The 20,851-nt window shown below is 43.2% G+C and overlaps 1 protein-coding gene across 1 annotated transcript in view; it reads right to left on the bottom strand.

The window, feature by feature from the left end:
- The window catches only part of NUAK1 (NUAK family kinase 1), a 47,035-nt gene extending 26,945 nt beyond the window's left edge, over nucleotides 1-20,090 (bottom strand). The window contains exon 1 of the mRNA XM_036400897.2: nucleotides 19,728-20,090. Coding sequence (XP_036256790.1) covers nucleotides 19,728-20,024 — 297 coding nt within the window. The 5' untranslated portion in view covers nucleotides 20,025-20,090. The remainder of the gene's footprint in view (nucleotides 1-19,727) is intronic.
- Nucleotides 20,091-20,851: the final 761 nt, after the last annotated feature.

Genomic DNA, 20,851 nt, shown 5'->3' with positions numbered 1-20,851 from the left:
CAATCCCCAAGTGGATAGGTTCCACACTTCAAAGGCTATCAGCCATGCACAGCCTTGCTGGTGACCTGGTCTGAAAGGCCGAACAGTGAGTGATTGGTGCCAGTAGACTGTCACTGTCAGAGGTGGCATCCCAGAGCAGGATTAGTGGAGCAGGACAGCATTCATTCCAGCTCTTCCCTTCTAAGAAACAGATTTCTGCCAGTCAATTCTTTCACCTACACCAGTCTGCTCAGACCACGTCAGCAAGAATTCTTGGGCTCAAGTCTACTGATGTGAAAAAAAACCAACACAAACAAGAAAGCAGCCCAGTTGGGTTTTATTCAGTATTTCATGGAAACATTACAAATCACAATCACATTCCAGGTATTTATTACATGTTTCATTGTTTTCATATCTCTGAGCAAAACAAGACCCCTAGCTGTATGTTATGGTATCGGACTATAAAACAAGCCTCCCTTCCAGGACTTCTAAAATATATAATAATATAACTTCTCTCATGAAATTTATTTCTTTCAGAAATATATTCCAGAAAATACATTTTCAAAGAGCGCTTATGCTTTTAATACCAGACAGAGCCGGCTCAAATTTTTCTAGACCCCACTTACAAGACTGCTGCATGATGGACCTGAATAACTTCAGCATAAAAGGAAATAAGGTAAATTGAAAAATACCTTATGAAAGAACTTGTTTGTTCATTCTTAAGGCTCATTTCTTTCTTTCTTTCTTTCTTTGTAGCCTGCTTTCTTGCTTCTCTGAAAGCAGTGGCTTCACTGTGAGCAACATCAAAATTTATTAAGGGTTACAGCCTATGAATCAAGAGTACAGAAAAAGCAACACGCTTTTTACATCAGCTACATTAACTACTCCAAATATTCCTGCTCAATATCTGCAGAGAAAGTGCTGTTAGTCCCTTTGGTACTCTCAAAACACTCTACTTATACCTCTACCACACTTTTCAATATATTTTACTGGGTTTAAGACTTAGATAATTTAATTATAGTATTTTTAGTAACATTACTAGTGGAGGAATTTGTATTTTTCCTAGCTTCTTGTCTTAATGAGAATTTCAGATAACTCCAAGACCTTGCACTCAGAGAGAGTAACGTATCAGATTCCTAATCATGAAATCTAAAGCCTCTCACCCCAACAAAACAGGTTCAAGTTCACCCAAAGCCCCTATAGACACAGTATCCAATCTGGCAAAACACTTTAGCACATGCCTAACTTCACACATGTGAGCAGGCCATTGATTTTTGTGGGACAGCTCACACATGCTAAGTTAAATACATGCATGAGCACCAAGGTCACAGCTCAAAACTAGGCCATGCAAAGTTTCCCTCTGGGGATCATTACTGGCTGTGTGCACCAAAACCATCCCCAGTATCTTCTGCGGCTCTGATGGCTGCATGGTCCCACACACGAGTCAGGGGGAGAGAAAGACCATCAGACATGGGATGAAACTGCCTCCACCTGCACCGCCAGTTCTGGTACCAGTCTCTGCTCAGAAGGAGGTAAAGAGAATACCCTCCCCAAAATCTGGTACAGGCATGGTACAGGCAGGGGGTGTGAACCTCTAATACAACCAGGCACCTCCAAACTGCTCTGCACAAGCACAGCCCCAGCTTCACTGCTGCTCTGCCTTCCAGAAACAGATAGAAAAGAGGGAGCAGAACTTTTGGCTTCCCATCCCTCCATGAGTCAGCTTGCAGAGTGTGCTGGGCAGGAATCGTAGAGAAATAAATTGTTTTCTTCAAGGCTCCAATAAATTACTGGTTTCCATTTGCTGGAAAGAGGAGTTATACTCACTCCCTGAACTGGTGTAGAGAGATTATAAAGTATTTTCCAATACACTTCATGCTTCTTTGCTTTTGTTTCATACAAATAACTGGAATTGAACTATAAATACTTCAAAAGTACGACAGTTGCAAACATTTCTGCACATTCAGTCGTATCTGTGAGAGAAATGTCCTTCTTCCTTTTCAAGCTTCTTGGCTGCTTAGCAGAGCAAAACAGGTAGAATTTATTTTTACAGAGCCTGATCAAGACCACTGTGTACAAAAAAGTATCTCCAGGTCCAAATATCTGGCAAAGGGCATGGCAATAGGTGCCCATTTCCATATCAAATCTCCATGTCTCATGTCCACTGAGTCTCTGCTGGCATCATCATTTACAGCTGAGCAAAAAAAAAAGCTGTGTTTTCATCAAAGTGAAAATCTGTTTTAATTGATTTCGGGAAGTTGGTTCATGTGTTTGTTTTAGTCTAATGAACCTAAGTTTGCCTCATTTCCAGCTGAGTTGTGTGAATATAAATTAAGATAGAACTAGCCACAGTGCAGTCACAGATTTTTAAGTTGGTGAGTGCTGTAGCTGAGCCTGACTACTTAAATGCCACAAACCACTGACCCTTCCACAGCAATTTCTGCATGCAGTACATTCAGACCCATTGAAAACTATCTTCCACTCTCTATTATCTACCAAGGCTATTTTTAGGACCATAGTGAGATATGAACTGGTTTTTTCCACCGAGGGAGGCTGTGACTTTTAAGCTGGTTCCAGCACTTGTACATACCATCCATGCTCAAACAAATTCCAATGGGCTCTAGCAATACTATTATGGAGAGTCAATAAACCACCATCAGGACAGAGAGCGAAGTTCCCTGAGAAAGGGAAACCAGCTTGTTGCCACTGAGCAATATGTCAGAAAAGACGCTTAAAGAAAATTATTTACAAACATTTTCTTTGGGTGAAGAGGGAGGGGAAGGTTAAATACACATAAAACTCTTCTTTCTGAAAGCTGTGAACTGAATTCATCCCTACCCAGCAATAGGAAGTGGGTGAGGCCAGCCAGTTTCACAGCTCTGCTTCCTTTCTTTGAGATTCGAAGGTGGGAAGTGCAATGTGCCAAGTGCCAATGGGGTGTGGAGGTAAAGAATAGGTTGATCAACCAGGGGAGGAAGAGAAAGGGAGAGCAGAGGATGTTCAGGGGTGGGGAGAGAAAAGGTACATTGTTCTTTCTTCAGCTCCAAAGAGCCAAGTAAGAAAGTCTGGCACCATATAATGTTTTTTCCAGGGGAGCCTGTGCCTATGGCTCTTAGCCCAGACATCACCAACCCAAGAGGAAAAGAAACAAAGCTACAAAATTATGTGGTCCCTGAGGTGGCTGCAATCAAATGATAAGGAGGGGAATGCTGATAATGCAGTTGCATTGAAATGGCACTTCCAGAGGTTGCACAAAGGAGAAAAAGGAAAGGCAGGGGGTGGGCTGAATAACTGTCTAATTGGCCTCTGGACCTTCCAGGTGGGAAGAAGGATCCAAAGGGTTCTGAAAAGGGGAAAACGAAGCATCCAAAGGGTTCTGAAAAGGTACACTTATAAAGACTTCTTTTTGTAATCCTCCTACCACATGATCATACCTTTGCCGTGGCCATTTGCTGAAAAAAAAGTTACCTTGAGATTCCAGCCCTGGGCCAGATGCAGTACTAAAAAGCATCATGCAGGACATGTAATTCTAAGAACAAGCTTCTGCATGGTCGTAGAAAACATTTCATGCAGTCACTGAAAAGTTGACAAAAGGCCACTGTGAGTGTAAGCAAAATTAGTGCCTGATGTTGTGCAATCTGCTAACACATCTCTCAGAGCTCTCCCTTTCAGGGAAAGAGTAAGGTTGACACAATGCCATTGTTTCAGAGATTGTTAGTTTTCACATCCTAAAAGCCAGATCATCTCCATGGTGATACTGCCTGGGAGACAAGCATTCAACAAAATCCTTATTAATTATTTATCAGCAGCCCCACTCCATTGTTTGATATGCTGGCAAACTGTGCAGTAATTGGGAGAGTTGCTCAAAGCAGTAACCGGTGCCATCTGCACCCAAGTGAGCCTTTGCTGATTTAAATCTCAGCTTCTGCTCATTACTTTGTTCCACCATGTTTGTTCATGTCCTGGATGTTACCAAGAACAAAACATCATTACTGTTGTTGCCAGCCAGCAGCTGCACACATAAAGGGCAATGATGCACGTGCTTCGATGCACCTCTCAGGTCCATGTGCTTGTGGGACATGAAGGTATTTTTTACAGCTGCCTCACTGTGCATGGTAACAGCATACAGCAAACATCAGCGTCTCCCTGTTTCATTCCCCTCTTCACAATGTACCAGACAGATTATATTTCGAAAAACCAAAGCTGATGTCACTACTTGTAGAGAAACTCACTCTTGTGCCAAGGCACTAGAAGTCCTGAGTCAGTGTGATAAATGCTAAATAAAAATTCTATTTGCATAAGCTGAGGGACAATGTGCTGCTGTCTCTGGGAGAATGAAGGTATGATTACCTCAGGTTTAATTTTCCTTTTCAGGTTCTGCTGGATATAGTTGCTGCTATCATATCATAAACAATGATTCGCCAAGTGGAGAAGAGAAATTAACTATTCACGAACACTTAGCAAGGGGATTACATATTCTCTCTAGTTCCCCCTTTATTCACAGAGAAAGATGTTTGTGGAATCAAGTTTTTATGAACAGTAGAAGGTATCAGATGAACACACTTATACTGTACATATATAAAGTGGGTGACAGAAGGAATATACAACACCCTTCCTCCACTTCTTTCCTCACCCCCACATACGGTGCTTGTTATCAGGATTTGTGAGCACATTTTTTGAGTAACTACTGCCTAACTGGGAAATTTGCATCCCTTCATTGTCTGGTACCCACTACCCTCAGCTATGTCTAAAAAGTCTGGCACATTTACACCATGCATTCTCTGACAAATTTCCCTGGCAGACCTTTCTTCATTTAATGCTGAGAATCCTTGCCTCAAAGAAATGTATGTCAGAAATATACCAAAAAACTTCTCCCTTCCCAGAAGATTTTTACACCACATTACTGAAGTCCTAAGTCATAGCACTGTTCAGTCCTAGAAGAAAGATCCTACAAATAACCACCATCCCTAACAATAATGATGTGTTTCCCTTAGTGATGCCTCAAGTTGCTCCTTCTCACCCCTCCCCACTGTCCCAATAGCATGCTACCACAAATCTGCATTCACTTCAATCCTCCCTAACCCACAGTACAACAAATTTGCTGTGGTAGGAGCAGAGGTTGCAGAAGATTTGTTGAAAAACAAAGACCTTACATGACCAGGTTATTAAAGATGCTTGCAGCTGTGTCCTATCAGAACTGGAGCCTAAGGCTGGTGTGGCATCCTGGGAGAGTCCCTGTCACGTGCAGACTTCACCCTCCTGGAGAAAAGAGTGGGACTGCTTACATTTTCTCTAATACACTTCTAAATGTAACTCCATATCATGCACAGATTGATGGAAGACCATCTCCTTTCCAATGTCTAATAACTCACAAATATCCCATCCAACTACTTTCAAACTTTCATGCAAAGTTCATGCTTTGGCTCATAAGAAATTAGGTCTGGAAAGAAACTGGGGTAGGGGATTTCCCCAAGGCAATGGATGTTCATAACTGTAATTAAAAAGAAAAAAAAATGCTTTACAGCCTCAACTATGGATCATTCTCCTTAAGAGATGTTAACCAGCACTGAATGCCACATTCACTCAAAAGATGAAAACTGCATTTACAGTTAACTTCTAGTGAAGTTGCCAAGCAGATGTTTATTTTTGGCTTCCACAACTACCAAAGCCAAATACTACACTGAGTTGGGATTTCACAAAGTCTAATTGCTTTTCTTCCAGGTTACAATTTTGTTGGAACCAAAAAGGGGGAAAAAGGAGGGGGGGAAAAAAACAGAAAAAAAAAAGCTGACTTCACTTTTAAGTAGGAAAAAAACTGGTAGCATCCGTTTCTATCATGTCTGTTTATATCATAGTTTAAATGAGGTTAGAATTGTGCAATCATTATTGATCAACTTCCAAACACAGCACAGCTCTATCCAGCACATAAGCAAGAGGAAAAGTCACTGAAAGAGAATCCTGTGTCAGTCAGTCTTTTAATTTCTGCAAGTCTGTGTGCAGACTGTTTAGCACTAATTAAATTACTGGCAAGTCAGGATAAAGAGGACTGAAAGAATTCACAAGCCCCAAGTTCACTATTCTCAGTGTTACATGGGTATTACAGATCCACTCTCCAAAACCTGGAAGATAGATTTCACAGTAATTTTGGGGCTTGATCTCACAGCTACCACAGCTGCTGATGTAATGCAAAATGCTAACCTGAGGCAGCAGAGAGGAACTTTAATTCAATGTTGTTTTTTCATTGTGAATAAGCAGTGAACCACACAGAAGTAATCCTCCAAAGTAGGAGTGCACACTGTTCAAGGCATCAATTTGGGGATGAAACATAAAACCAAGATCTTGGCTGTGTCATAAAAAAAGCCCTTTATGATTTTCTTAAGAAGACAGGTATAAAGCCCTGGTGCCTGGATCTAGTTCCAGTTTGAAAATTACTCCTGTAATTCCTCCAATTAAAATTCCAATTTAAATTGGAAATGGGGTTATTCACACCCTCTAAGCAACTGCTGCAAACTGTTACAATGTGCTGCTAAATAATGGTAACCTCAGCTGTTACCAGAGTCTCTGAAGTGATTTTGCAGGTTTAGGTGAAAGGTACTACATCAGTGCAAGGCTGTAATTCACATTAATCAAGGAAGAGGGTTAGACATTGTTTGAACTCTTAGAACCATTTTTTCCCAAGAAGCCATCTCACAGCACATTTTCATTTATTGGTACATTCTGCTTGAGAAAGTTGTGGATAAATAAATGTAACTTGGATTATTCTCTCTTGTTCACTGAAGCTTCTGTGAGTTCAGAGAAACCTCAGAACCACTGAGAGCTTTGCACATCTTTACAATGCCTCTTCCACCACAAATGTGAAGTCAGCCGGTATTGTGGGGATCTTTTGATTTTGCTCTCTGGTCCTACAGTCCTTCAGAGAAAAAAGAGAAGTGCTGTTTCACCATGAGAATTACAGTAGTACAAGGAAAAAACTTGGGAAAAGTATTTTTTAAAAGAAATGTCTGTACTTTCATGCACCACAACACTCATTAAAGCCAAAAACCATACTGTTTGACCACCTGAGATTCCTAATTAACAGAACGGAATTTTTAAGTGTGAAGAGATTTTTAAAGCTGAATTTATAGACTTTAGTCTTTTTGATTTACATTGATGAGCAAGAATTCATTATGCAAAGACCGTGGGCCACAGATATTATATGATGGAGGGTGCACAGATGTGTTTAAACAGCACAGTTGGAAGGGTTAATGACAAGGAAATATAAGAAGCACCTGTATCTAGTACACTTTCCTAAACTGATCTAAGGTGGATCAAAATATAAACACCACTTCCTGGTGGGAATCTAACAAACCATAAATCCATATCCTATCTGGAAAAATACTCTTGGAATACAAAAAGATTGGCAATCATGTATCAAAGCCTCACCCAGATTATTTTGCTCCAGGGCTTACAGATCGCTTTGCAATATTAAATTTGTTTTTGTTAACACACTGCTTCAGTATTACATTGTTCTGCCTGGACATTACCTATTTAATGGTTCCTTCTGGGAAGGGATCGTCTTAGAATTTATGACGGAATGTGGTGGAATTACTACAGTGGGAGGAAAGGAGTTTGCTAAGATTTCTTCCCCATCCGTCTCTGATTTCTGAGAAATATTTACACCCCTGAAGGTAGAGGAACCTCCTGTTGTTCCTTTCTGTTTATTGAAAGTTAATTACCAGGGCCACCCTAATGGCTCAGGAGAGAGAGAGTAAAACAGGAACGGGAACACTCTTGCTCCCTGCAGCCAGCTGGGCTTGGAATGAATGTGAGAGGGTGAGGAATGAATTACACTTTCCTACAATTAAGTGGCAGGCCATCTAGCTATTCTGTAGCCTTAAATGCATAATTCCAGCTTTCCCTGCTAGAAGAGGAGTTCACAACTGCAAACAGTTTTTCTAAGCAGTTATGAGGAAACTCAACTTTGGAGGGGAAAAAGCACAATGCAATTATTTTTCAGGATGGAAAGCTTTGCCTAAGAACTCCCCCAGACCCTATGAGCTCCAAGACTGTTGCTCCCTTCTTCAACATGCACAAACACCTTTTTTGGCGTGTGTTTTGGCTGGAGTCAGTTGAACATGAGAGAGTTAGAACCCATGTTTCTGGGATCCCCTTGCCAGAAGCTAAGCTGTTAGGTAGTGTAACAACAGCAGCCCAGGCTTCCCACTTCACCCTGCCAGTGACCTTCGCACACACTTGGACATACCCCCTTCCTCAGAGTGAGGAGCAATTCCCTTTCATGCTGCTCGATCCAGAAACTCATCTCAGCAAATACCACAAATCATGTCAGACCAAGCAGGACTATTAAAGCAGTGCTGCATAATGTGAATTGCTGTCCACAAGGGACCAGACCAAGAGACTGCCTAACCCACTTTGTTTAACTTTTTAGTTAAACAATCCTGAAAGGGGAAGCTGCATTGCTGCTCTGGAAATTACAACTTTAATCTCATTTGAACTACGTATTCCTCAGTTGAACTGCAAAAATAATTTAAGAACCAACTCCCAAATAAGACATTTTTCTACATTTCCTGGAAATATATTATTTCTGATGCTGTGAAATAAAAGCAGACTTATTAATTTACCCAGGTTAAAGTTCTTCCAGTAGCCCTAATAAACTCTAATGTCAGGCTAATTATATGCATTTCACCAGTTTGGCATATTCACGTTGCTCAAAGAAACACCACACAACACCAGTGGAACACTGATCGTTTCCAACTCAGCCCCACAAACCATTTGCACATACTGCATTTATTGCTCACTCGTGCTGCACTGCCCACGGCAGAAATCCATAGTGCTTCCCTGAACACAGAGCAAGCTTCATTTCCCCTCCTTGGGCATGCTCTAATACAGCTCTGAAGTGCCAGCTTTTACTGGGTTATTTAAACAGCATCTAGAGTTTTGCTGGGTAGATAAGAATAACTTGGGTGTGCAGTAAAACAAAAATACAGCTGTTTGTGCCAAGCATTCAATTTATGGCAATACTTCATAGGAATTATTCCCCATAACAACTGAACTGTCATATCCTACAACTACATCCCAGGCAACCTCCCAGATGAACTCACTACAGCTGCTGTCTGATGTGCTCTACATACAAACATCCAGAGCTAACCAGATGTTCTCTATGTAAAACATTTGGTTTGAAACATGCAGTTCTTCTTTCCAAAAATCCATTACATTTGTTTAATGGACTCACACAGTTCAACTAAAATATCATGGAGCAGACATTTGACTGCAACTCTACTCTACAAGCCCCATCTGCTAAAAGAAAAAAAAGAGAAAGAAAGAAAGAAAAGGCAAATGAGAATGCTCTACATGATTTATGCTGTCTTTATGATGAGCCAGTTCATAAAATACAAGCTCTGCTCTACAGACAATAACACAAATCGCTTTCAAGTGTATTGTTTAGTCCTTGCCTGTGTTAAACAAATATTTCAATTAAAACAAAGGGCCAAACTCTACTCTTCAGCTTACAAGTGTTAACACAACTGAGAGCAGCATTTTACCCACATACATCACAGGGGATGCAATTTTTTTGGCTTACGCTCAGAATGAGTGAGTAATGACATCCAATAATGATAACCAGTTACATTCACGGTTGCAGAGTTTTCCTTTCATCTAAGAAAGGCTTGAAGGAGGTTGAAGTACAGCATGAAATCCTTCTCCCTGATGAATTCCTTGTGAGCAATGCATAACCCAAAACAAGGCCTATCACAGGTTCCCTTAGACCACATTTACATAAAACAATGCCAGACAGAATGGAGGAATACTTTGTTTTACTGAAACACTGGTAGAAAACTCTCAACCTGTACACAGAAAAAAAAACCCATAGTTGAAAAGGATGGCTAGTCTCTGGCCTGGGTGCAAAAGCACTGCAGAGTCCAGCCTAAAGGCCCTCATTCCTCCCAGGCTGTGCTGACACAATGGCGACTGAGTTGTATCAGGTGGTGATCAACAGTGAGAGCTGTCTCCAAGGCACAAGGGATGGTGGGTTTTTGAAAAATTGGCACCATGCCTTCAAAGTGTGACTGAAACCATGGAAGAGGATGTTAATTTTAAGAGCAATTTTCCTGAGATGGTTATACCCACACAAGGAATGGCTCAGCACAGTGCTGGAGCTGTGGTTGACCTCAGCTCTCTCCCCATGGCTCCACCGCAGAGTTTCTGGATGAACCTCAGGGAAACCACTCACCCTCCTGGAAGCCCAAAGCATGGCTGTAACAGCTGGCTCCTACAAGAATTGGAGCTTAAACCCACAGATCACTATTTAATTGTTTCACCTCATTTTGGTGCCCTGAAGAGAATAAAAACATGAAAAAGGAAGTAGCATGAAGGATGCTATTGCTCATGTATAGTCCTGATTAAAAAGGTATCTTCCCAAGAGGCCAATGTGAACATCTCTCAGTTACATCCCTACACAAGTCAGCTAAGCCTGCATTGCCTCCAGCAGGTATTTACAGGAATTTTGCAGGTTCCAGACCACATGGCATTAGAGCACATACCAAATGGGAAGGTTGCACTCTCCCCTCTTCTTGTCCCAAAGGCTATTTTATTTCCTCACACCAAAACAACACCTCTCAGCTCTGCCCTGCCAAATCCACTGCGCTAGCTGTCCCCAGGCATCTCCAGGCACCTTTGCTCCTCCTTCCTGAGCTGTACTCTGCTGGCGTAGCCATAATGTTTGATTTGTGCAGAGTGGCAAAAATATGCAAATAAGTGACAGCTCTGAACACATGCCTTGGAAGCTATTTCTTTAACAAATGCTTTGCTGTCTTCCCCTGTCAGACTTGTGTGCAAAAGACTTAACCTTTTTGTGTCAACAACAAAGCACCGTTAAACAAAAAGAAACACTTGCTTAGTTACCACACAGCTCAAAGAAGTATTTCTACCCAACCTCTATTGCTATCTTTCGTGATTAAAAAAATATTCACACTCATTTTTAAAATAACACATGTACCTCAAATAAAAGGAGATATCTTTCACCATCAGGCATTTAATAGAGATTAGAAATACCATCAGAGATTAAATGCCTTATTGTGTACAGGAATCATGATATGAAAGCTTTGACAGGACCCCAGCAACAGCAGGACCCCAATTTTTCTGATCTACCAAGGAATACCTAAATTTAGTCCCTGAACTTGGTATCTTTTCACAGGAACAATAAATTATTATTTTTTAAGCCTAATGTCCCTTAACTAGTGTCTTCATTCTGAAGCAGTGCTGCTCAAGGCCAAACACGCTGACTCAGCTCCATGGCCCAGCCAGACATTAAGATAATTGCAAGTCCATCAAGCAGCCAGACCTCAGAACAAAGACACTGCTCCAGCCTTAAGTCATCCCACAGGTGACTGCTGCACCAGAGTCGCCGAGGGGCTCTGGGATCACCAATGTTCCCCAGGAAGGCGCGGCAACAGGGGAAGCACAGCCTGCCAAACACCAATGCTTTGTCACAGAGGTAGCCGGACCCAGCAGCAAGCGCTCTCAGGCACCATGCTGAAGGTGTGGTGAGGTGAAGTGGGAAATGCTGACAGTGAGAAGGGAAGGCTGAGGAGGAATCCAGAAAGTAAGAGTTACATTAGGAGCATGTTAAGCTCAGCAATCTCAGCTGCAGTTTTCTTAATATTTATAAAAAACAAGACATGCATTTATTTTGTGATTTTCACATTCATCTACAACTGGCCAGGATGGTTTCACACAGGCCAGCCATGCTAACCCATTGTCCCACAGCTGCCCCGTGACTGGGTTTTTTTCAAGTGAATAAAATATTTCAAGGGGTGGTTCCTTTATCTCCTACACTGGTAAGCATAGAGCCTGGAAAAGTCCATACTTGAGCAAGACCCAGGACTTCCATCACATCATGGACCAATGGCAGCCTTAAGGACTGCTGGCTCATAAACCATCAGAGCTAAGGAAGTTCCATACGTCTTTGGAGAGCTGAGGGACACAATGAGCTTATACCATGCAATAGTTTAACAGACTGAATTGAGGATTGGCCCATGGTCTGTAGTTGAAAATAGAGAAATTGTGGAGCTCAAATAAGAGTACAAGAACCATGGAAGATCAAGGGATGGTTACAACCTTGCCCCCTCCATGCTTTGCAGCACACAGTAAAGGTTACAGGAGGGCCTCCACATCTACTAAACATGCGGCATTTTTGGTGTGGGTCCAGGATGTTTGAGGGGCATGGCCAGACACAGTACACACACGGAGTACCTCACCCAGCCTTTGAGTGTTCAAAGGTCTAGGATCCCCTAATTTATACAACATACAATGCTGCCTGTGAAGACACGGTGATAAAATATATTCTGTTTAAAAGCAGATACTTCTCAAATCATAACTTGCAGATGCTCAAAGTCTTTCATGTGGGTAAGACGAATGACAGCCATAGAGACTGATTTTGTAGCCAGGGAGTACAGGAAGCAACAGCAGGAGAACACTATTGAAAGCCTGGATATACTTATGGCTTTAATGAATTGGTCATCAAATATAACAACACACATATGCAGTTTTTACCTTGCTTTGTAGTTTGCTCCCCACCCTCCCCAGCTATTCTTTATATATCTAGCAAAGTGGAAATTATTTTGAGTTTAGTTTATTAAATGGATACACATGGTACTCACATCTGCTGGAAGATATTTGAGGGAAACACTGACAAATATCATTTACATATTTAGTTGGAGACCTTTTTATCTGAGACATTTCCTCTGACATATCAACTATCTTAAGTGCATCGACCCATCAGTGCTAATGACGAGGTTTTTCTATAAAGTGTCTGGTGCATACCTGGGCAATTTAGGGAGGAGGCAAGAAGGACATGCTCTTGTAGGTCAGAGATTCCCATGCCAATGTGCCCATCACTGATGGTGTGCAAACCATCAACACAGAACACCCGAGATGGACACTGGTTGCCTCCAGCCTAGCCCAGGTCAGGAACTGCTAAGGCTCTGGCCAGCACACTGAGGAGCCACCAATGGCTTTTGCTATCCATGCTCCTATCCCACCCCATGCCTGGAGGCAAACCTGCACCTCTAGCTTCAGAGAATCCTTCAGAGCTGTAGCAGAAAGCATTGTTTGGTCCCGCTTTTTAGAGGAAAACATAAATGACATCAGTAAGGAGAACAATGCCTTGCTGAGAGGAGCACAGTTGCAAGCAAGAGGAGGTGCTTTGACATCAGCATCCCAGTTCATGTAGATAGAGGGTACATGAGTGCATACAGGAGGGAGAGACTAGAACCAGGCAGATGCCCATGTCAAACCAAAGGTCATCAACCAGTTTCTAAATGCCTGGTACACAGCTTTTGAAAACATGTCCCATAGGCTCTACATTTGGATAATCGTGGCTATACACATGTTCACCTGCTGGTATTCAGGGCTGATATATCCAGAGCTGGTTTTCAACCCATGCATTTGTCATTCTTCCTTGGCACTGCTATGGCCACTGGGTGCCTCCTCCCAATTCCTCACTCCAGCAGAGGCTCTCCAGTTACTTATTTACCAGACAAAACACAGACTAACTACAATTACAGTTCTGTAAAGAATAAACAATTGTTCACAGGAACTGCACATTCCACACAGTTTCATTCAACATGCATGACCCCGAACTACAGTATATACAGTAACTGTCTCCACATGGCAAATCCACACTGCGGTTCCTAAAAAACTAATAATAATTTTTAGAACACATGCCACTAAAAAATGCAGTACATTTTAGCAATATTTAATGAAAGACTTTGTACAAGCAATTTCCATTCTCTTGTGTTACCTAGCACGTGGTGCTGTGAAACCATTTGTAAAAACACTTAGGCATTTTATAGTGTTTTTAGCTGAAAGCTGCATTAAAAACATTGGCTCAAATTCTGTTGTGAAATTTCACATGTAGAGGGAATCACACTATGTATGCATCAAGCCAAAATGTGCCCTGTTCATTAGTCTAAGTTTCCCATATTAACCCTTCCAGAAAGGAATACACTGAGACATAGGGAAGTTAATTATCGGCCCAAAATTGCTCAATCAAATCCAGAAGAAAAAAAATAAGGCAACAGTCTCTTAGAAACTTTTAATTTCTTCACCTGTAAGGAAGTGCAACATCATTGAGAAAATATCACTTGATCTTTACTCAAAGCTCAAAGAGCATGCTGTTCTTTAATTTAGGAAAATACTTGACAAACTAATATATTCAGATGACCCCTTACTGGCTAGTCATTAATTCAGACTTTCATACCACTGACCCATACTTCCCTGAACAAATCTGCTTCTCCAACAGAAATTCTCAGTGCAGAAAACTAGTAATCTGTTTTAGTGTCTTTCTCCTGATGACCTTCATGCTGTAATCAGTTATTTCTGTCTGCACCCCTTAATGTTAAGGTCTTCTTTGGCATTTCAATTATCCAAGTGTTTATATGAAGACTGCAGCAATTTGATACAACCAGGTAGTAACTCCTATGGTAACAAAGCCCACAATATTCACTGTGAATCACATTAGAATAATTCCAGTGGTTTTCTTTCCATTTGCTGCTTTTTTTTTAACCACAATCTCAGAACATATCTAATAGTTAAGGGCGGAAAAAATAACAAATTAACAGCAAAACTGTTTTCAAGCCCATATACTCTTTCCAACTTCTATTCATTCCAGATCTAGAATTTCCATGCATGCAGAGGATGACCCGAGTTTCACTAACATGCCTTCAGCACCATGAAAACACCGTCCAGATTTAGTCACATTACGAGTCCCTAAAGGAACTCAGGCTGAACATCTTAAATAAATAAATAATACGTACATGCATAAGATTTAGGCTACATATTTTGCAAGAATCCCTTTTGCCCTGAAGAACCTCTGGCCCCTGTGAGCATGGCAGAAGAGGCGCCCACAGCAGCCACCACAGGCTGCACAGATCCTGCTGGCAGCTGCCGGGGGCAGGGAGCAAAGCCGCACACCCTGCGCGGGTCATCGCGCTGGCATGCACAACAAAGTGGGAGGCAGCGGAGTACAAAAGGGCCAGGAATGAAGACCAAAGCTGGATGTCACACAGGGACAAAAGCCCCGGGTAAAGAGAGAGGCCAGGAGGCAGGACAGGCTGAGTGCTGCAAGAGGAGGGTGTCATCCACAGGACCTTGATGTTAGATGGTCTACGTGTCTGGACAAATCAGGTACTTGGTTGTGCACTCAAAACTAGCTGAAACTTCTGCTGATTTTGGCTTTAATTGGCAAGTTTTTCATTTCTCATGCATAAAATGGGGTAGTAACACAAGCTATTGTTACTATAATTGAAGTGTATTATTAGAGCTGTGGAAGCCACATTCATGAATCAGGAGCCTGCTAAGCAAAGTACTGTACAGACACTTCACATCACATCAACATTGTGTATATACTTATTCCTGTGTCTGCCACAAAGGAAGATGTCTTAGTAAGAGCAACAAAGAACCTCAAAAGAAATAAACAGATTCTGTGTCAGATTTGGACATTATCCTGCAGAAGATGCAAACCGAGCAACCAAGATAAAAATCAATATGAAGCAGTGACCCAAGTGCTAACTGAAGAATTTCTCAGGGGAAAAAATGGAAATATATTGTTAAAGATAAAAAAATCACATGCATCAGAGGGATACTCACATTTTCTGTGATATTGGCAGCATAGGTGAGAGAACAAATGTTTCACCTGGTTTTCACTGCCCTCAGTGACCCATGAGCACACTTTTATCCTGTTATAAGGAACTTTTAAAAACCACACTCCAAAAAAATGGTTGTATGCCCAACAAGGCCTTAATTACTGACATGACAGAGCCATCATTGTTGATATTCACATTTTGGTTTTGTCATGATATGGAGAAATACAATCAGCAAAGCAAAAGTCCTCCTTTCACGTAATCTGTTGCTGTTCCAGGTTTCAAAGACCCTGTGCAACCCTTCAAACTCGTCAAGAAGCAGACCTGTTTCAAAGTGAAGATTTGCACTGCAGTTGTAAATAAAAAATTTGGTTGCTCTGAAGTTTGAGGGTTTTTTACAAGATTTTGATCCAGGAACCAATTTCATTTGGCAACATCCTTCTACCTGCACTTATTATGCAAAAGAGATAAATAACACACGGCAGCCACCACACATAACATGGCTGTCCAAATATGCACCATGTGCCTGTTCTTCATGCTGGGCTGCTGCTTGTCATCAATTCCCAAAATAATTTCCTTTCCGGAACGGCTGGAGGAGAATAGTGCTTCCTCCACCTGCTGGTGAGGAGGAAGAAAAGATGTCGTGGCTCAGGCAGAAAGAGAGGTATAAAGGAGGAGGGGAGGCAGGCTCCTGCAGCTACTCCCCATCACCTCCCAAGTGCAGGCTAGGGAGAGAAAGGGAGACAAACTTCCTGGCTTTTGCAAACGGCAAACAGAAAACACCTATCTGTAATCTAATGACTATTTACTCCAGTGGAATCATTTACCCAAAGAAGAATCCAGCAGCATTTACCATCTTCATGCACCATGCACAGAATCAGCCAGAGGTGGTCAATACGCACCTTAAATAAGGCTGAAATAAGCATAACTGGATTTCTTGGCTAACAAACATTGAATACATAACACTAACAAAAGTTCCGTTCTTTGGTTTAACATGTGCAAGATGACAAGTGGAAAAAACACCCACAGAAACATGAGTGTTGCTAACAGGTGCCTTAAATTTAAAATGTCGAAAGTTACAACTGTGTATACTGAGACAGCACTAATGAAGAAACCTTGCTGGCAAAATTAGGCACCTCATACATCATATACTGGGCAATATTTTAACTGCTCCATGCAGCATGCAATACTGTCTGTAGTCACTGTGGTAACTAATGCACAAATTCACCTAAGTTGTTTCCAGTAACAAACCAAATGTATCATACAATCTACCCTGGAGCTTTATGGCAGGAAACTTTATGATCATGTCCCACTGCATTACAGACAACAAAGTTAAAGTTAAGAGGAATAACAATTTGAATAAACCTGTAACCTGCTAACATATGCCAAATACCAATTTCATTTAAGTCAACAGAAATCCTGCTACTGATTTCCAATGGCATAGCATTAAAGCACATCTGTACTTCACACTGAACTGTCTTCTCACCTTGGTTTTACTTTATTTACCCAAACCTAACAGTTTATTTCATTTCTGAGCTCTGTTTATACAGATGACATCAAATTCAAAGATTGTGCTCCATATTAAAAGCCTGGCTATTCATGTAAACCTCTTTATTAAATTCCATACAGCTAAAGAAATTCTTGACAGACAAGAGAAGTGGAAAGGCTAAACAGAAGAATTGCTTGAACAACACTGATGAATGGGAACACAAGGTCCAGCTTTGCAATCTGTTACCATTCAGCTTCAAATACCTGCTTACCACTGAGTAAAGAAAGTGGTGATCAGCTAAACCAGTAACAAGGTAGGAAGCAAACAGCCTGCACAAGAGCACCCTTAGGACTCTTGCTGCTGGTTGCAATAGGATTGGCATTGGACATGGTGCAACAGACAGTGCCGGCCACATCGCATCCCCTGCTGGACACGGCAGCAGCTGGTCCAACCTGCTCATGGATAACACAAACACTGCCCCTAAAAAGAATTGAGAAGGGGAAAGGGAAGAGAAAGAGGGGTGGAAAAAGCAAAGAAAAACTGCCCCTCTCTGATCAGTCATCTCCAGTCAGTTCTCTTATCTCACCCATGGAAAGGAATCAATGTTCACAGTGATCAGTAACAGCCAGACAAGGGAACTGTCAGAAAACAAGAAGCATTTTCCATTCACCGAGATCTGGCTGGATTTCTGACAACTAGCTTTTACTCTGCAAGCAGACAAACTCTGGATATTTTACATACACTCACAGATGTTACAGTTCAAATAGACACGTTACACCAGAGCTCGCCTGCAGACTAGTCAATAATTACGGAGTGCCACACGCCAAGGCTTGCATTACTCCAGTAAAAAACTCACACCCTGGTAAGGACTTGTTCAGCTTCTACATACCAGCTGATACAGCAAATGATATATTTTTATTGCATTTAAGATTGCATAGGTATTCTGATTTTCACTCTCTCCATTTCAAGATGGCATGGGCCATACAAATTCAGTTAACAACAACATCAAAGTATCCTCTAACTGTGCAGCTGAAGAGCTTGGCAGTTAGCAAAATATGGAAAGACCTAGCGTGTTGTTAAGTTAGATGAGACACACATCTATCTACTCTACATCCGTTCCTCTGTGAGAGCTCTTTCCAAAGCCAAATCTCATGGTACATTACTGCCACCCTTTTTTTGTTTATTTCTCAACTCCTTGAAAAGAGATGTTTTCAACTTATTTGCTTATTTACTACATTACATAATGCAATTCAAAACTAATCTACTTAAAAAATAATAGTTAGCATATAATATAGCCCTGAAGCTTTTGTAAGCCTGAAGTCCTAAAACAGCCAAGACAGCAAACTTTAAAAATCATGGACTTAGAGTGAGCATGTGCAGAGATGTCCATCTCTGGTTTCTCTTTAGCCAGCCTCCAAATGAGCTAATAAACTGAAAGCATATATGATATGACTACAACTTGTCCGGAACTCTCATTTTCACTGTCGACACAAAGATATTCAGTTGCAAAGTGTTCCTTATTAAAGTCATAGCATCTGAAATTTCATTTTCTTTTACAGATCCTTCTGCCTCTGGGTTCGTGCTGAGCTCCCCAGCAACCAAAAGGGAAAGGTAAATGTAACATCACCAGGGAAATGCCTCGCTTTTAGATGAAGTCCAGTGAAAACCTCATATAGTGCACTTCAGGACAAAGACCTCTGTAAAAAAAACCCTATCTCTTTAACACAAAAATGCCCACCTCTCATTCCCCTGCCCTCTGTGGATAGTTACGTATTTCTGGGAAGGAAAAATGACAATAATTCTGACTAACGTGTACATTGCTTCAATTGCATTTCTGCGCCCAGCTAGAGCACTGCACCAGTGAGGAAATGCTGAAGCTGAGTTATTGATGGACAATCCCCAGGCTGCTTGAAGTCTCAAGCCAGCCAGCACCAGAGTGGTGAAATGGATCATAAAAAACAATGGGGTGGGCTGCAGTCCCTGCAATTTTTTTAGGTGTCAGCAAAGTTCAGCTCAGAGAAGTATGAGTGAATCACAGCATTTTTAACAGAGAAGCAAACGTTTTCCCTTCTGACAGTACTTTGTGAGCAGTGCTGGTTAGCCAGGGGATGTGACAGGTTTCTCCAAAACGTGAATTTCCACTGGACAAAAAACTATTCATAGTGGACACGCGTGTTAAAAAAAACAAAAAACCAACAAAAAACCAACAACAACAAAACCAACCAACCAACCAAACAAAAAAAAAAAAACCAAAAAAAAACCCAAAAAAACCCCCAAAAAAACCCCAAACCAAAACAAACAAGAAAAAAACCCCAGAAAAAAAAATAAGTCACCCTAATTTTCCAATAATAATACATCTCTCCAAAATGTACCAATGCGCTACTACAATGCCTCTACCACTCCTCTCAGATGAAAGTCTCTCTGCAGGGTTGAACAAAGCCGCGGACCGCAGGCACGGGTGGGATGCTGCGCGGGTCCCCGCCTTGGCACCACCCGCCGGCCCCGTACACAGGACGGATGCACCCGGCCAGCTCTGTTTCGAAATCGGCGCTGGAATATGATCTTATATATACACCTGTATATATAAGAGAAAGAGGCAGAGAGAAGCCGCTCTGTTGCCTTACCACTCTGCCAGAGAACCTCTCGATGGCCCGCTTGACTTTGCCATAGGTGCCTTTGCCCAAGGTCTCCTGCAGCTCGTAGCGATGCTTCAGGTTGTGCTTGTGGTGATGCCGTTTCACCCCCTGCTGCTTCCTCGCCGCCGTTACCTCCGGGGACGGAGCCGCCCGGACCGGCTCCTCCATGGCCGCCGCAGCCGCCTCGCCACCGGGTGGGCCGGGGCCGCAGGAGGAGCAGGGGGGCTGCGCGGGGCTGGAGCTGGAACTACTGCTGGCGCGGGCGGCCGCCTCGGCGCCCTCCATGCCCGGCGGCGGCGGGCGCGGTACGAACGCGCCGCCGGCCTCACCGCCTCTGCCTCGGCCCCGCGCCCGCGCCGGCACCACGGGGCGCGGCGGGCGGGGCGGGCCGGGGGGCGGTGGCGGCGCCCCCGCTCTCCGCCCCTTCCCCGCCGCCCGCCCCGGCGGCGGCATCGGCGTGGGGCGGCTCCTCCGCCCGGCCCGCCCCGCTCCGCCCCGAGAGCCGCGGAGGCGGCGGGGGTGGCAGCGGCGGGGATTGTTGCTAGGGGCACTGCTTTGGCCGCCGGGGGCACGGAGGTTGCGCCGCGGCTCTCCCGGGCCGCTGGAAGGCGCCTCAGCGGGGCCGAGCCCCGCGCCGCCGCGGCCCCGGGCTGAGCCCCTGGGCCCCGCGGGGCCGGGCTGAGGCGAGGCGGAGCACCGGCCCCGGCCCCGGCCCCGGCCCCGGCCCCGGCCCCGGCCCCGGCCCCGCGGGGTATGTGCACCTGCAGGGACGACGGGCAGGGGCTCGAGAAAGCCTACACCAAATACAAGTCTGGAAAGTTTTTCCAGAAAACCTCTAATTTTCCCCATTCACGAAGCGGGCGAGGGTTTCCTGTCGGGTTTCCATGTTGGTGGAGCTGGCAGAAAAACTCAGTCACACCCAGGTGCCGCCTGTCCTTGGCATGGGCAGGCGCTGTTGGCCTGCTCCACAAAGTTTTTGCAGGTGAGAAACCTTCCTGGGCCCAGTCCTGCTGTGGTTCACTTGCAAATCTGCGCCAAGAGCTGAGGAACACCTCGTGTCTGCTTTCGGGATCTTTGAAATACAAAGAATGCATCGGTTTTACGCTTTTTTC

Source organism: Molothrus ater, chromosome 5 (assembly GCF_012460135.2).
Source record: "Molothrus ater isolate BHLD 08-10-18 breed brown headed cowbird chromosome 5, BPBGC_Mater_1.1, whole genome shotgun sequence".
Taxonomy (NCBI): domain Eukaryota; kingdom Metazoa; phylum Chordata; class Aves; order Passeriformes; family Icteridae; genus Molothrus; species Molothrus ater.
Note: the sequence above shows the minus strand (reverse complement) of the source record. Positions and strands in the feature narration are given on the sequence as shown.